The sequence below is a fragment of the Kogia breviceps genome, chromosome 1 (assembly GCF_026419965.1).
Source record: "Kogia breviceps isolate mKogBre1 chromosome 1, mKogBre1 haplotype 1, whole genome shotgun sequence".
Lineage (NCBI taxonomy): Eukaryota > Metazoa > Chordata > Mammalia > Artiodactyla > Physeteridae > Kogia > Kogia breviceps.
In genome coordinates this window covers 196,082,152-196,100,475 of record NC_081310.1, presented here as the reverse complement: position 1 = coordinate 196,100,475, position 18,324 = coordinate 196,082,152, and the positions used below count along the sequence as shown (strand labels likewise).

Sequence of the window (18,324 nt, the reverse complement as noted above, 5' to 3'; positions counted from 1 at the left end):
TGTGTATAAAACTGATGACTGGGCTTCCCTGGTGGCACAGTGGTTGAGAATCCGCCTGCCGATGCAGGAGACACGGGTTCGTGCCCTGGTCCGGGAAGATCCCACATGCTGCGGAGCAACTAAGCCCGTGAGCCATGGCCGCTGAGCCTGTGCGTCCGGAGCCTGTGCTCCGCAATGGGAGAGGCCACAACAGTGAGAGGCCCGCATACCGCAAAAAAAAAAAACAAAAAAAAACTGATGACTATCAAGAACCTTCTGTATAAATAAGTAAATAAAATTAATTTTTTTAAAAAAGGGCCAGCACCTTATTCCTATTCACTGTAGTGGTATGAATATGGGGAGGGGTCAGGAGGGGGAGGGGGAGGAGGCAGCAACGGCGGTGGCAGCTGTGGTAGCAACACAAGCATTAACATACACATAACCCATCCCACTGTATTAGAGAGACTGGCAAGAAAAGAACATTTAATGCTGCATACACCAAATGTTACACGATACGAAAGTAAAGCTTTTTAAAAAACTTTAAGAACTGTAAAGAAAAATATAAACACCCAAAAAGCATAAGAAGAGTGCTGGCCAAACATACTGGCCACTAATTTAATTACCGTAATTCCTAACACAGTTCCTAAGACTGTCTTAGATGAAGAGGTTGACCAAAAAATACAGATGTTGTGAAGATAACTACACCTACATAAGACAGTAGACTTGGACTCTGAATCCGTAACAGTAATACACTGATAAACTATGTGCCAGGCACTTTCATATCATTCGCTTCCAATCTTTCCAACAACTGTGAGAAACATCCACCCCCACATGACCCATGAGAAAACAGAGGTTCAGAGAAAGGAAGGAACTTATCCAACATAACAGCTTGTCCAATGTCACTTATTAAGTAGAATTTGAACCATAGCATCTAGCTCTCCAAATCTAGTTTTCTCTCTTACCACAGATGCCGCTCATTTAATTCAACATATTTACGCCAGAGTCCCACTGGTCAGACACTCTCCTAGGAACGGAGGACACCGTCTGTGCTCCAGAAGCTTCAAGTCCAATAAGGAGGACAATCAAACAGTCACAGATAAATGCACAGTTCAAAGGACTCTGAGAGAAGGTCTAACTGTCCCAAATAAATTAAAATGAACTGTTTTAGCTTAGATCCAAAGTATCACAGAGCATACATATAAGAGACTAGATTTGTTTTGTTTCAGATTTGCTTTGAAGAAATGATCAACAACCTGTCACCTACCCTGTCAGAAACTGCTCAATACAGACGACGGTCAGCTTGGGAGGAGATGCACAAATGCACAAATAATTTCAAATCTCCCTTGACCCCGTATTTTCTATCTTCTCTCTCGTCCTGTCAGACAGTTGTTTCACAGCTTTAGAGTGAACGTCTTTCTGGTGGAAGGACGACTTAGTTCAGTAATGACCAAAAAATAAAACAAAAAGCGAAAAACGAATTCAGAAGGAAAACAGGATGGGGACCAGGGAACAACCGAAGAATCACAGACATGGTGAATATCAGGTTGCAGGTGTATCCGTGTGTTTCAATTCATTCTTAAGCTAACACACCAGACGAGAGTCTAGGAAGTGGTCAAAAGCAGGGGTACATTACGAGCGGATTCCCAGACTCTGCAGAATTTATGTTGACAGAGGAACACGTGAAACGTAAGGATCAACCTCGGGTTCTGATTCAAGATGCTGATGTAATGACAGGAAAAGCTAATAACAGGATAATACTGGGGGGAGCTTTCACTTTTACATTCTTTTGGGAACACACACAGTTTCTCTCCACCAGCATTTCCTGACACGCTGAAGCCCAGCAGGAGGGGAACAAGACGCCACAATGAAGCTAACCACTCTCTTTCCAATGTGCACGCCAACCCGGCCCTAGACAACACCCCCAAACACGGGAACAACTTCCTACGCACTGCGCCTTTACCTCTACCACCACCAGACAAGCCTGGAAGCCCCAGAGCGGAAGGCGGCCGGCCAGCCAATAACCTTCCAAAAATATTGTCCTAAAACGGGAAAATGTAGTACAAATGCATGGCACGCAAGATAAAGCTCTGGTGGGTCACTTCGGTGGATCTGAAGCACAGGAATTCGGCTCTTCACACCAAAGGGTCCCCACAGGTCCCGCTGGCACGGCTACAAGTCCTCGCCGTCCAATCAGGCGGCCGCACGCGAGCCCCACAGGCCACCGGCCACCGAGCGGGAGGACCCGGCCAGAGCTGATTCAGCTACCGGCATAGCCTCCTGTGCACATCGGATTTGCCAAATGTAAAAAAAAGCTTAAGAGGGATTAAAGATTCTACAACAGAAAGGCAGTTCCGCAGCTGTTTTCCTAACAGGTATTCCCGACTCCAACGTTGGGCTTCTGAAACGAGGCAGAAACCGGAGTCCTGCAGGGCTCCCATCAAGGGCTGCGGTGTCCAGCTCCTCCAGTCTGGAGAAAGGGCGCCCTCACACTACAGGAGAGGCGTGGAAGGAGGGGCAAAGGCGCCTCTAAGTGAAGGGAAAGACGGCAAGTCCCAGCAGCAACGCTACGCGGCATGCGGAAGAGAAAAAGTGGATCTGCCCCAAACTCCCCAAGGCCATGTTCAAATAAAGGTGATCAAAAGGGGAGGACAGCCCTCGCAGAAATGGAAAAGAGAATTAAAAATCGTAGGTAATAAGTGTAATAACCCTAAATTATCCCCGTATAATCCACCTCCTTAATCACAATCCCCAAATCGAAACTGCCAGAAGCCAGATTATACTTCAGTAACATTTTCGGTGGCTATAATTCATCATTAGCCTTCCTAAACTTTCCGCCAAAATCAGGGGCCTCCTCGGGACAGGAGTTAACCATGCACAGCTCTGTGTTCACGTACAACGAAGGGCTCACAGGAAGAATTTCTCCCTCCATCGTCAGCGTACAGTAGATTTCTTCCCTATCCTCTGAGAGTTTCTCACTTGCACATTCTTCTGTATTGTATGCTTCCTTTCATCCTCACAGAGACACAAAACTTAAGTGTCACTTCAAAATTGTTTCCAACTTCTATCCGAAGAAAAAAGGGGAGAGGAAACAAAAAGGGACAATGAATATAATTCAAAAACGTCACTTAATATCTACTTGGGGAAGAAGTCAACTTGTCCTAAATCTGCGTACTATGATTGGCTCCCTAAGTTACCTATGCTGAGAGCCATCTGGCTGAGCCCAGCCTGCAAACGGGACGCACAAAAAGCGTAACTGCCCCTCACAGAGAAGACTGGCGTGCGGCCCCATCAGGCAGTGGGCACAGCGCCTGTGGCCTCGTAGGCGCCTCCACCTCCTCAGGCATCAGCTCCTCTGTCACTCCTCTCCCGCGGAACTCGCGGGCCACACAACAAAACACACACACACAGCAAACGGCACCCTGTGCTCAAACAAACAGAACGAACAAAAAACCCTGAAACCTCAACTTCTAACACAAATGTCACCACGGCAAACAATTTATTTTTAACTGCCGAGAAATTTTCCATAAGCTCCAAAAGACAGGATGGACTTGGAAGCAATAGAAAATGATGTGACATAACCTTTTCATTTCTTAAAAAAATCCATTTTAAGGAGATACTGTTGCAACCATAATCCATAACTGTTCCCTGCATAGGTCAAAACGTATGCACTATTTCAGGCTTCAGAAAAAGATCACAAGAATTATAATCTGCTCTGGCAAACAGGCTCTCAGTCAAAACAAGTTCCACCCACCTTCAAAGCAACCAATAGCTGCCCACCTACCACCCTTCCTAAATCGTCCAAACAGAGCGGCTCGGGGGCCCAGGCGTCCCGACCAGCCCCACGCAGCCCGGCAGCCTACAGGTTTGCTCTGCAGGTGTCTGAAGGCAAACAGGCTCGGCACCCGGCACCCAGAAAGACTCGGGTTGAAACTGCACCCGGAGAGGAAGAGGTGAGGGAAAGGGGAAGAGGACAGGGACCAGAGGGACCACGACGCTCTGCGTTTGTTTAATGCATCTCTGAGCAGACGCCGTTCCGTCCTCAGCTGTAGTCTCACGCTTTGCACCACCACCTACACGGCCAGCCAGGGCTGGAGTCAAGGCTCGCGGGAACATGCACTATGAATGATGAAATGATTCATGAACATCCTCGGAAGTGAGAGCGCGCAGCAAAACCATCACACCCTTTCAGTGAGGCCGGGGGAAGACAGCCTACCTGCAGGGGCTGAGTGCACGGTCCATGCCTAACAGAGGCCCTGGTGAGTGCAGCTGTGCCCTGCGCCTCCGCTCCCTGTGCGAACTCTGCCCTTTCTACTCTAGCAACTCAAAATGGAGGCACATGCGGTCTGAGAGACCTCGCAGCGCTCGCACTGAGCTTGTGCTGTGACCTAAGCCTTCACGCAGGACGCAGAAACTCCCCCTCTCACTGACAGGACTGAGCATGTGCTGTGACCCTCCCTCATCCATACACTGTCTCCCAACGCAATCAGTCTCAACCCTGCTGTTTCCGTAAATAAAGCCCAGCCAAAGAGCGGAGGCAGCTTCTCGCCGCCGCCGCCGCATACCAAGCTAGTGTGCAGGGAAGTGGGGCCGCAGAGAGGGGATCCCAGACGGCCAACACCAGGGGCCTCGCAGGCCAAGCCACTGAGAGGCTGCAGACAAACGCCCTGCCCTGTCGAGACAACAGCAAGTTCTGTTTTGTCTTTTTAAAAAATAAATAATGGTTTTTAAACAGAGAGATCCTCAAGAAGGAACAGAATGAAAAAACACAGATATGGATGACTATACACAGGATTAGCGAACAGAAATACTGCGGTCTATTTGAAAACACAGCAGTAGCTACCTAAGGGAAGCAACCCCACACATTTCTTTTTGAAAACTTGAAACGTTTGGGAAAAGGTCACATGAACGATCCTGGCAAAGTTATGGCGTACTGGCTATCCCTGCGGCCACAAACACAGTGTGGAGGGTAGAGCAGGCAGAGAATCTAAAGAGTACTGGATTTTATGCAAAGGGCTTAATCTCCCTTAGGTAAGAAGTTCTAAAATCGCTTAAATAATAAATAAAAACATCTCCTAAAGAAATACTAACCCAATCAGAGGTGTATAGCATAAGGAATGTACTCCTAACAATAAAAAGGGCGTGAAAGTTCAAATCAAGAGGCCAAAGAACAAACACCCTGCCAACAAATACCCAACAAGCACCTAAAAAAAAAAAAATCTCAGTTTAGGCCTCTTGATTCAGAACTCTAGGCAATCCTCTGTAACACTGTCCATGAAGCTAAATTCATTTTAAAATTTAATCGGAAGCAATTTCTAAAGCCACATTAGCCAGGCCACACCATCCTGGTCATACCGAGCACACTACAGATGACTCATGCGGCCCAAGCAGCGGCCAAGACATTCTCTGTTACAATCCTTCAGAACACATCTTATGCTCTCTCCCCCAACCTCCGCCTCCAACAGGAGGCAAGCTGGTCTGTCAGCCATAAAAGAAATCCTGCTTCTGGATGTGTATGTGGGCTTAGTTTCCATTTGCAAACCAAGAAATGATTCTGTATAGTTATAATTTAAAAAGAAGAGAAAGACCATGAAACTCCCCCAAATTTCCAAGGGACAAGAGAGGGTAGGAAAGAGCAGTGCCAATTCTGTTTCCCACGAATGTAACGGAATGAGAAGAAATTAAAACCTGCTTAAAAGGATACTCAGCGTCCTCAAGATCCCTGAAGTAAATGCAGGACCCATTCCACTTCCTTGGAGCCCCTTTATGCTTTCAGATAAACTCAACTGAGACTATGATTAAATGAAAAACTCTCATCGTGCTAAAAAATGTAATTTACACAAGAAATGCCAAACACACTTCAACAAGTTTCGCCTTTGACCCAGCACATCCACAGGTTGGAATATCATCTTCCTGGCTGCTACGTAAGACAACATGTCCCCAGAAGTGTGTGACTAGAAACAGCCCAGAGAAAAAGACTTTCTAAAAAGAGTACCTGAACTAGAATCTATAGCAGCAAATAGCATGAATATGGCCACCAAACTGTTTCCTTCAAAAGCGCATTTAAAAAAAAAAAAAAAAAAAAAAAAAAAAAAAACCACCACCAGAAGCGAGATGACAAAGGGAGCGTCATCGTTTGGAAAGCGTTGCAATGAGACGCACACGTGTGCCGCCGCCGGGGCTCTAAGGCCTTCCACCTTCAGAAGTCCGCCTGTGGCAAATGGGGCTCCCCTGCCATGCGCAAGAGAAAGTGTAGGGGGAGTGCTAAAGCTGAACGACGGGATAGCCCCGGGACGGGTCGATGAGGCACCTAGAAACCGTACATACCGCAGAATCGGGCATGGGTTCCGTGAAGGAACAACACCTAAAGCCCAAGAGCGCGGCGGCTGCAACACCCGGCTCCTCTTAAGCGTTTCAACAATTAGTCACGCAATAAACGTTCTGGTTTAAAAACCAAACCAAACCAAACCAAACAAAACCACCAAGCCCTTTCACACGTGTAGAGCTTACTTGGAGAACTCGGCATAAAATAATAATTTAATAAATTCATCTTTACTCTGAAAAACCACGGTAACTGTTCCATGGAGCGCAGCACAGAGCGGTTACTGGGACAGCGAGTCAACAGATGGGGACTATAACCTCAGTCCCACAAAATGCCCTGAGGGGCACTAAGGGCAAGTTCCCAACAGCCCGTGGCCTGTTCCCTGTGATACTGGATGCCGGCCGTGACCCCGGCCGTGACCCCGGCCGACGGCGACGCGCTCTTCATTGTCTTTCCTGGCACTGTCTCCGCACAGCCGTCCTTCACACGCCACGCCACTCGGACAGACACCCCTTCTCCCGTGAGCGCCGGGCGGAGCTCACTGCCAAGACCTCTCCTCTTCGGGCAGAGCCCATCCTCTCTACCGCAACTCCAGCCAGCTCCCCTCTGGGGACGCCTCTTTCCTGGGAGCAGCTTGGAGCCTCCGAGAACTCTGTTCTCCCCCTGCTGCGCCTCGGCTCAGCACACCCTCCTCCGGGGGCCTCAACTCTCTCAAGAGACGGTGAGCTCTCTAGGGTCAAGGAGAGTATCAAAATCACCTTTATTGGGACCCCCCAACTCTCTGGTTTTGTACTTCAAAAAAGAAACCTGATGCACCGAGAAGAGCACTGACACATAATTTATACATAAAAGAATTACATAAGCTAAATCTAATCATGAGGAAACATCAAACAAACCAAACTGAATAATATTTGAAAATATACTCTTCAAAAATGTCAATATCATGGGGAAAAAAAACAAAAAAAAAGGTTAAGGGCTTCCCTGGTGGCGCAGTGGTTGGGAGTCCGCCTGCCGATGCAGGGGACGCGGGTTCGTGCCCCGGTTCGGGAGGATCCCACGTGCCGCGGGGCGGCTGGGCCCGTGAGCCATGGCCGCTGAGCCTGCGCGTCCGGAGCCTGTGCTCCGCAACGGGAGAGACCACAGCAGTGAGAGGCCCGCATACTGCAAAAAAAAAAAAAAAAAAAAAAAGAACAAAGTAGGGCTTCCCTGGTGGCGCAGTGGTTGAGAGTCCGCCTGCCGATGCAGGGGACGCAGGTTCGTGCCCCGGTCCGGGAGGATCCCACGTGCCGCGGGGCGGCTGGGCCCGTGAGCCGTGGCCGCTGAGCCTGCGCGTCCGGAGACTGTGCTCCGCAACGGGAGAGGCCGCAACAGTGAGAGGCCCGCGTACCACAAAAAAAAAAAAAAAACTAAAAACAAACAAACAAAAAAGGTTAAGAAACATTATGAAAACAGAGAGGCGAAGGATATTGAAGCGATACGACTAAACACCAATGCGTGATCATAGGGAGGGAATTACTATGAAGGTCAATATTAGAAAAACTGGCAAAATGTGAGTGTGGACTGTTATTAGACTACATGGTATTACATCGATGTTAACTCTCCTGATTTTGATAACCATACTATGGTTATGTAAGAGAATGTCCTTGTTCTTGGACATTTAAATATTTAGGAGAAAAGAAGCTTGATATCTGCAATTCATCCCTAAATGGTTCAGGAAAGGAAAATACTATAGAGAGGATAATTAAGCAAAGATGGCAAACACAGAAAATAATGGGCAAAAACAGAGATAATAAAGCAAATCTGTAATAAGGTTTAAAAGATAATTAAATAATACTACATAAACTAAAATCAATGCAAATAAAATAATAAAGCAAATATGGCAAAGTGTTAAGAACTGGTGAAATGGATGACAGATACACGATGTACTATGTACTACGTAAGGTTAGTACTATTTACTAACCTTGTAACTCTTTTTTAAGTTATGTACATGAAATTCCAAACTAAAAACTTTTCAATATATAAAACAGAAACTATGTATACTAGCCTTCAACCATCAATCTTCACGGAGTCTGGAGACCCGACACACCAGCGGCAGTGAGTGCCCTGCCTGCCCACCTGCTTCCGTAGTGCGCTAATCCCCAAAATGAACCCACTTAAGACCCAGCCAGCTTTAAATTCAATCCAACCTCAGAATACGGGATCAGCCCTCCTCCTCATCAGAGAAAATCAAGGAGCCCTAAAACCTGAAAATTAAGTGAGCCAGTGTGCCACTTTTAACCATAACCATACATTTCAATCCCAGAATTCCAGAATTGCAATGTATGGCTAAAAGTGGCACACTGTTTCCCCTGACCAATCCTTGCCTTGAGCCGAGGACACCTTGGAACTTTACTCAGTACTTACAGGCCTCCAAGACCCAGGACTTATTTTTCCCACTGGTTGTCTTGAACACTAGACGTTTCCTTCCTGAACAACCTGCCTGGACCTCATTCCTGCCACCATGGTGCCCTAACTTGTCATCTGGCTGCTGGCAGGGATGTGCATGCAACTTGCACCTGGGTCGCCCTAGTGCTTCCTTCTGAGGCCTACTGCTAGGTCTCCCCACCAGTCCGGAGATCCTGGTACATCCACATTGCCTCTGGGTCCTAGACCTCCCTCTCTCCTCCAATTAATCCTTAGTGAACAACAAGTGAAGGATTAAAACTTCTAAGTACATTAAAGGGGAGCTGAGCAGGTGAAATGCATATGTTATACTAATAGATTCTAAAATTATAAAGGTTTATTATATAAAAATCGACTGAATAACCACTCTGCCATTAGAGTACTTAATGTTTAGTGAGCAGAAAATTTATGTTTATCAAAGGTAAAGTAAGAGCTGCAACATGGAAATTTCCTAGATTTAATTTTGAAGTGTTTTCTACTCTCCAGAAACAGAAAAATGTTTTATTTACTAACGAGGAGTTATAACGGGGCTTCCCTGGTGGCGCAGTGGTTAAGAATCCGTCTGCCAATGCAGGGCACACAGGTTCGAGCCCTGGTCCGGGAAGATCCCACATGCCACGGAGCAACTAAGCCCGTGTGCCACAACTACTGAGCCTGTGCTCTAGAGCCCATGTACCACAACTACCGAGCCTGCGCTCTAGAACCCACAAGCCACAACTACTGAAGCATGCGTGCCTAGAGCCCGTGCTCCGCAACAAGAGAAGCCACTGCGATAAGAGGCCCGCGCACCACAATGAAGAGCAGCCCCCGCTCGCCGCAACTAGAGGAAGCTCGCGCGCAGCAATGAAGACCCAACGCAGCCAAAAATAAATAAATAATTTTTTTTAAAAAAGTTATAAAACAAAATTAGCAATGAAAAGTTAACATTCAGGAAACTCTAGAGAAAAACACTCACTGGAAAAAAGATATTCTATTTGACTTTTAATTAGTACTAACTTCCCTTCGAGAGAAAAGGTTTCAGAAACGCTTGTTTAAATTTCATTTTGAAATTGTCCCTGGTGTGTGCCAATGGAACTGAGCTTTATATCTATGTGGATCTTATATCCAGCAAGCATGCTGATTTATCTTACCAGTTCTAACCACTTGTTCACATACTTTCTCAGATTTTCTATGGTAAAAATTATGGCACCATCTTTAATAAAGGTTCATTTCTTCATTCCTGATCCTCATTATATTTTCATGTCTTAACGGTCATGGGAATCTTTCTATTACCTCTGAGTTTAGAGAGGGTATTTGCAACACTCTGCCTCTTTAAGTACGGCGTTTGCTGCAGGTTTTCAGTTAAGCATTGTGTCAGAATAAGGAAGCTGCACTTTACAGTTAACTTGCTAAGAACGCCCCACCCCGCAAGTACTGAATGGGTGTTGAATTTTATCAAGTGCTTTTACTACATCAAGATGACTGTATATACTTTCTCCTTCAATATGTTAAAAAATGGTAAAATGCTAACAGATAAATTACTGTTAAACCATTCATGTATTCTATAAACCCAACTTGAACAAGTATATTTTTAATGCTTTGCCAGATTCCATTTCCCAATATTTTATTTAAACATTTTACATGCATGTTCATAAGTAAAACTGACCTATAAATCTTACTTTTCAATCTGGTTTTGGAATAAAGGTTTTACTCGCCTCATAAAATAACTTGGGGAACCTACACCTTCTTTCTCTGTTTTCTAGAACGGTGGTAGAATTCACCTGTAAAGCGTGAGTCTGGTTTTTTTCTTTTTGTTCTAATGAGAAGAGAAGGAAATGTCTTGTACAAATTACGAAAACTGCCTTTAAAGGGAGAAGGCGTGCTTCTTTTTACCCACTTCCTCTTCCTTCCAGCCTTCAAAGCTGGACGTTATGGCTACCGTTCCATCACCTCCTCGAGCACAAGGTCACGGCTGAAGATAAGGGTACAGAGGTGGCCCCTAGTTATCTTCAGAGCCCAATACCAGCCTAGGATTGCTTCCTTTGCAACTTCGCTTATATGAGAGAGAAATGAAAGTTCTATTTTGTTCAAGCCTATTATATCGTCTCTTTCTGATAGCTCTAGCACTGAAGTTCTTAAATGTGTATCTTACCATTTATTTTATCTGATTCAAGTTGAAGACACATAGTTTCCTCCAACATTTTGTAATTTTTGACAGTGAGCTCAGCACTCAAAGATATTTTATCTGTATATATCCTACAGTTCTTGAATGAGGGTGTGTCCTTCCTCCAAAATTGTACACGCTTCTGTGTCAGGTGTCCAGGGCAACTCACTGGCACGAGACCACTTTTTATATTATCTTCTCATCCTGGAGTTCTTGTATTTTTGTTTTTTTATATATAATAAATTTATTTATTTGTTTGTTTGTTTGCTTGTCTTTGGCTGCATCGGGTCTTCGCTGCTGAGCGCGGGTTTTCTCTAGTTGTGGCGAGTGGGGGCTACTCTTCATTGCAGTGCGCGGGCTTCTCATTGCGGTGGCTTCTCCTGTTGCAGAGCACGGGCTCTAGGCACACGGGCTTCAGTAGTTGTGGCGCGCAGGTTCAGTACTTGTGGCTCACAGGCTCTAGAGCGCAGGCTCAGTAGTCGTGGCGCATGTGCTTAGCGGCTCCGCGGCATGTGGGATCTTCCCGGACCAGGGCTCGAACCCGTGTCCCCTGCATTGGCGGGTGGATTCTTAAACCACTGCGTCACCAGGGAAGGCCCTCTCGTATTTTTCAAGAGTGCGAATTCAAGCCCCAACTGCCTTGGAGGCAAGGCCCAAAGTTATGAGTTATAAGGGGAGTTCTCCTTCTCTTCCTCCTCTTCCTTTTTTGGTCTGGAGTACCAAACCCAGACAGGTTTCCCTGTCATTGTCTTCTAGTTCCAGATACGTTCCCTAGTTCACCCTCCCACCAAAAGAAGAGGCCTTCGATGATCCTAACTTTATACAGCCTCTCCGCTCCAACTCCCTAAACCCTTGAGATCAGGACCCCATCTCCTGAACCTGGTGTGCGTTAAAACCAAAGACTCCGTGTGAGGGAGACGAACAAACGGCCCGAGCCCTCTCACCGCAGGCGGCTGAACCTTTCCGTTTCTCTTAATTCTTGCGAGCTCAGCTCTGCATTTAAAAGATTTGTTGTATTTTATTCAGTATTTGTATATGTTTACTGGCAAACAGTTTTGGGAATTATCAAATCTGGGTTTTGGTCCTATTTTACTAAAGTTCTTTCATCTTCAGTCAGCTGTGTTTCCAAATATACCCGTACTCTCATCTCAACTGTCTCCAATACTTGCCATCACAGGTAAATGTTCTGAGAGTGCAAATGTGATGACAGAGGAAAAGTGAACAAGAAAATGTTCGTATCCAGCTCTAGCTTCTCGCCCCCAAAAGCTATACAAAGACAATGAGCTGTGATGAGTAGAAAAGTTGACTTCACTAAAACAGAAGTGAACTTTGAAATGTCTCAAATCCAAATTAACTGAAATAAGGGAGATCTAGATTGTCACTTTACAGCTGAAGTATAAATATCTATGTGGAAAAAAGATGGTCACAATGTTACTTGACCATGTTATTTAAATAATGTAAAAGCCACAGATGTTCAATAATATGAGAGCAGATCAGTTATGGGACATCCAGGTGATGCTGTATACAGGGCGCTCACTACAAACGTTTGTAAAATGTTTAATGACGTGGTACTATGTTCAAAACAGAAGAAGATGAATGAATAGAGGAATGCGTGATTATTTGTACATTATGTATAAACAATATTTTAATTACAATCTTAAAACATACACATATACCTATACAGGTGCACAAAGATGTATATTCAAGGAAAAACACAAATATAGGTTATAGAATTATTATAACAGTTTGCTTCTTTAATTTTTGAATTTGTCAAGTTATTTTCTGGTAAGCACGTGTTTTTTTCTTCATTAGAAAAGACTAAAAGTTATTTTCTAACATAGCCAGAAGAAAATATGTTGTATATGAATCAATCTGTGATGAAATCATAGAAGTTAAGAGCACAAGGTTTTGAGTCAAACAGGGTTGGGATTTCCTGTTTACTAACCTTAGGCAGCTATTTAATATAATATCGATTTTCCTTTTCCTCATTTATAAAATAAAGACAATACCAACCTCAATGAGCTTTTACGGGAATTAAAAACTTAAGCAATCTAGGACAGAGTAAGCATTCCCTTTATGGTAGTAGTAGCTGTCATCGCACACGTCTTGAACAGATGATGTTACAAATTTGACTCCTTGAGGTGGCACTAAGAAATATCAACAGATAAACCTACTAAAAATACGGCTTAAGATGTCAAAGCCCATCCATGTGTGGGAGAGAGCAGAGTCTGGGATAAGAAATTGGCAGTAAAGATATTAAGGACAATGAGATGAGGTTTTCTACTGTTAAAGGTGAGAATTACAAGTAAGGAAAAAGGGGAAAAAACTTGCAGGAACCTTGTATTATTGGATTAGAGTTGGAAAATTTGGTATGAACTCATGGATACACATAACACAGATATGGAAGTAGATGTAAAAGTGTGCATTACCTCCCTTCCCCTCAGCCCCCAAGCTCTGTTCATGCAGAAGGCCTGAGAACAGTGATACAAAGTAATGAGCATACCAAGTACCAGATCTGGGCTCCTAAGTATCATTCTCCAAAATCTGGCACAATCTGACCTCAAAATGTTAGTAACAGATTATAAACAACTGGATAAAATTGGCAACCATTAGTCCACCCTGCCATAGATACATGAATGATTCGAAGTTTGATGAGGAAGAAGGCATCTACAGGGTCTCAAAGAAACCGCCTACAGAATGGTCATTAAGGGACGTGTGGTCACGGGTGGGGGTGGGGCGATGAACTGGGAGACTGGGGGTGGCGTATGTGCACGACCAGGGGTGAAACAGATAGCTGGTGGGAGGGAACCTACCGTGTAGCACAGGGAGCTCAGCTCGGTGCTCTGTGGTGACCTAGATTGGGGGGTGGGGGGGCGTGGGGGGGGGTGTCCAAGAGGGAGGGGATACATGTGTGTATATATATATAGCTGATTCACTCTGTTGTACAGGAGAGACTAACACAGCATTGTAAAGCAACTATAACCCGATTTTTTAAAAAAATTATAAAAGGAAAAGAGAAATTGTACAATTGCAAAGCCTGGCAGACACCACCTTATTCAACATATCACAGTGAACATTACCAGCGGTGGGACAAACTAGAATTGTGTAGCACCTAACGGATGTGTGCAAAAGAACACATGACTTTTGTACTGTCCCTGTCAAAGATATGAGATATAAATGCAATGATAAGGAAACATCATAAATGCAAACTGAGGGACAGTCTACAAAATAATTAGCCTATATAATCTTCCAAAGTACCAATGTCATTAAGTGAAGGAAAGACTGAGAAACTTTTCCAGATTGAAGGAGACAAAACACACATATGACAACCAAATACATAATGCTGAACTGGATTCCTTTTGCTATAGCCTTTTGTTATAAAACTTGAGTGGGGTCTGAGAATTCCAGGACAATAATATTTACGTGGCAATTTCCTGATTTTGAAGGCTATACTGTGGTAATGCAAGAAAAATGCCCTCGTTCACAGGAAATACACAAAGTATTAGAGTGTGATATAGCCTCATGGTGACAACTTATTTTCAAATGGTTCAGTTAAGCAAAGATCTTCTAGTGTACTTGCAACCGTTCTGTATGGTCAAGAGTGTTTCAAAACAAAGTAAAAAAAGATGAATCACACAAGTAAAACACTCAGCACAGTGCCAGCTGCACAGTGCTCACTAACTATAGCTGTTACTAGTAACATTATTGCCACTGTCACGGGGGAGATTATATATATAAATTCTTGCAAGTGCCTCCGTTTATGATTACTTCTAAATATAAGGATAATAATACTTAAGCCTCAATATTGCTTTAAAAAAAAAAAAAACAGGGCTTCCCTGGTGGCGCAGTGGTTGAGAGTCCGCCTGCCGATGCAGGGGACGCGGGTTCGTGCCCCGGTCCGGGAAGATCCCACATGCCGCGGAGCGGCTGGGCCCATGAGCCATGGCTGCTGAGCCTGTGCGTCCAGAGCCTGTGCTCTGCAACGGGAGAGGCCACAGCAGTGAGAGGCCCGCGTACCGCAAGAAAAGAAAAAAAAAAAAAAAAAAAAAAAAAAACAAACCCTGTTTCCTGGAAGAAGAAAAGCAGAGAGGACACGGGTGAATGCAGGTGATCACAGGTGACATGGGACATTCTCTCCTGGGTAAGACAGAAGATCAGATCTGAACCCTCAACTTGTTTTCCACCTGATTAACAAGAGAAGGCTCGTGTTCAAGAAGCAAAGAACCAAGAATATAATCAGATTTTTCATGCTGCAGACCAAGCCTCTGATGAGACCACTGACGCTTATATAAAACTAGTATTAGAGTGCGGGACTGCTCCGTGACCACCTATACACAAAATACTACATTTTATTTTATTTTATTTTTTTGGCCACGTTGGGTCTTCGTTGCTGCACGCAGGCTTCCTCTAGCTGCGGCGAGCGGGAGCTACTCTTCATTGCAGTGTGCAGGCTTCTCATTGCAGTGGCTTCTCTTGTTGTGGAGCACGGGCTCTAGGCGCGTGGGCTTCAGTAGTTGTGGCTCGTGGGCTCAGTAGTTGTGGCCCACGGGCTTAGCTGCTCCGCAGCATGTGGGATCTTCCTAGACTAGGGATAGAACCCATGTCCCCTGCACTGGGAAGGAACCCGTGTCCCCCTGCCTTGGCAGGCGGATTCTTAACCACTGCGCCCATTAGGGACCCAAGGAACTCTTACTTATTAGCAAGGGGAAACAAAGAGACTGGTTCCTGGTAAAATTCACTCTTAATAATTTAAAAATAAAGTCACCTCCTCTCAAGTAGCCACTCTGCAAACTTGTTCTTACTGGGACTCCAATTCACTATTACTTCCTTCCCCTCCTAACTCACTGGCCTGAGGCAGAAAGGTAAGGAGAACTTTTCTAAGAAATGAAAAGTATAGAGTCAGAAAAGGTCAAAGCACAATAAAAAAAGGCACTGGCTAATAGGCCGAACCTGAGGAGGTGGAGGGATGGGAAGATGAGGGAAAGGACAACCAAAAACTCAATAAACCCTCCATGCTACAAAGAGGACAGGCTTGTTTGCTATAAAAAGCCCAAACCTCTTTCTCAATAAATTTTTTTTTTTCAATTTTGGTTCTCAAATTTTCAATAAAATATTCTGACTGTAGACATGTCTTATTTCCCATCAACACTACTCACGTATTTATTTTAATTGTTGAGTTAGCTTCATCATGGTCAATGAAGAAATTTACCTTACATCTTTAGCAACTATATATTCAGAGGATTTTATAATTAATATTCCAAGCAGAGGCAAGAATCCGCAGTGCTCAGACTTCCACATGCCAGCAAAACCAACCAGATGGCTAACAATCTACCGGGCAGAATCAAGACATCTTGGGAAGTAGTTCATGTTTTGCTTTTGGATTTAACATTTTACAGAGTTTTTAAAAAAAGATACTTCTTAATCTCTTCTTCAAAAGAAAATTTATAATTATTTTTGTAATTCCCGAAAAGCAACAAAAAAAATGACAGTTTACAAAAGCTACCCTGTTTTTGTTTTCCCCATTTTTATTAATTAAAGAGGAAAACACAGTCCAGGAAGGACAACCTTTACCCATGGACACAAAGATGAAGTGGGAGCACAGAAACAGAGCCCAGGCTGCCTGGGTCCAAAAGGGGAGATCTTCCTACGCTGTTGGTCTTAACAAAAGGATCAAGCAGTCAGATTAAATGGCCATGAGGTACCAGACAAATAAAAAAGCAACAAGGGGAATGAAAGTATGGATGTAACTGGTCTCCATGCCCAGCTCTCTTTATAAGCTGGAACCAACCTACTTTATTTATGTATTGTTTTGAACCAACCTACTTTAGTTCAACCAACGATGCTGGTGTTTTGGTCAAATTCATGTATAAGGACTACTGGCTTTATGTACTAAGACCTCTCAGCTGAAATTTATTGACTTTATTTAAAGTTTCTCACTAGATTTTGGATCACACCCTTCAAAGAAAATGAGAACATGATGACATTATGTTCAGAGTATGCTGACTGCAGAAGTAAATCTGGAGTGAATCTTATTTATTGAGCAACAGTGAACACTCCCTGAGTGCAGAAACGTCAAAACAAATTCCAAAAGCAAAGCCCAATTACCAAAGGTTCAAGCCCTCTCTCACCTGCCAGCCCCTGTAGCCTGAATTCTACCTGAAGCTAGAAACATCTGCCTCCACATTTTTTGCCGAAGTTTTGTTCCTTAAATGTCATGGGTAGCAGGAACACAGCATCACAACCCCTAAGCCAAGATCCTTAGAACCAGAAGATTTTCAGAATTCAGAGATTTTTAGATTTAGAAGGTACTACAGGGAATATACCAGGTAATGCCACAGCAGTGTCTGAGCAATAATGCCTATTCTATCACATCGGTACCTTTGTAGTAAAAGCTGTGCAAATCCACACAAAGTGAACTGAATAAAGAATATAAAAAGTCTCACATCAGTTCAGGTCAAGTTTGACCTCAGGGTCAAATGAATTTCAGCACCCAACTTAGCATAAAAATGTTTTGATCCTCAGAGCTTTCAGATTTCAGAATTGAAAATAAGAGATTATGAACCTGTATTATTGTGGATGCTTTACTTATATTAATAATCAGTACTCTGAGTAGAAAAAAATAATTAATGAAATATAAATTTATACCTAATAACACCAAAGTAATTCTATGCCGACTACAAGAAATCCACCCTCTCCAACTTTTAAAGGCAATGGACCAAAGAATTCATAAAAGTCTGTTCCCCACTAACATGCAAGGTAACACCATCAATACCAAAAAGTTCTGGACAACCAGGTCCCTGATAAGGCACGATATTCAGAAATATAATCAACAAGTAGGTGCGGGGGGGGGGGCAGCCAGATATTGGGGTTTTAAAAGGATCTGTGATAAATGTGAGAGGAAAAAAAAAAAACCCAATCATTCAGTGCCAGCTAAGATGCTAAAAAAATTATGGAAAATTACATAAGTCAACTTTTTAACTACTATCAGAAAATTTGCTATGAGAAATAACTCCGTCTTAAACTTCAGTTTTAATTGCTCACTTAGAGTTCACACGTTATTTAAGGGGAGGGGAACAGCCATCAAAGTCTGGAGTCACAGAATCGCCATTCTTTAACTTCCAGCGGTCTTCCTGATCACCGCGCCATCTCACAGGATTATTAGAACGGCCTGACATTCCTCCCCAGGTGACTCAGAGCACTAAGAGTCAGCGCACGGCCCCACACGGCCCCAGATACATGCTGGTCTCACTCACCCAGAATGAGCCCCATCCCTCACAGACCTGAAACGAAGACAGAGACAGAGGTAAGCTCTGCAAGGGCATCACGCACCCCGGGCGTTCGAAGGACTGGGCTATGCGTAAGCCCGGGGGAGAAAACACAAACAGTTTTCTGTACTCTGTTAAATCGCACACATAGTTTTGATAATCTGGGCGGCTCTGGG

General features: G+C 44.1%; 1 protein-coding gene and 1 pseudogene across 8 annotated transcripts in view; one reads left to right on the top strand and one right to left on the bottom strand.

The window, feature by feature from the left end:
- The window catches only part of RERE (arginine-glutamic acid dipeptide repeats), a 418,432-nt gene that overhangs the window by 142,977 nt on the left and 257,131 nt on the right, over nucleotides 1-18,324 (bottom strand). Inside the window, exon 1 of one of the 8 annotated variants that reach the window (XM_067018166.1) lies at nucleotides 4,193-4,364. The exons of the other annotated variants lie outside the window; for them this stretch is intronic. Within the exon in view, the coding sequence (XP_066874267.1) occupies nucleotides 4,193-4,218 (26 nt within the window). The 5' untranslated portion in view covers nucleotides 4,219-4,364. Of the gene's footprint in view, nucleotides 1-4,192; nucleotides 4,365-18,324 lie in introns of those variants that run through there. 8 annotated transcript variants of the gene reach the window in all.
- On the top strand, nucleotides 6,091-6,385 carry LOC131767082 (large ribosomal subunit protein eL37 pseudogene; annotated as a pseudogene).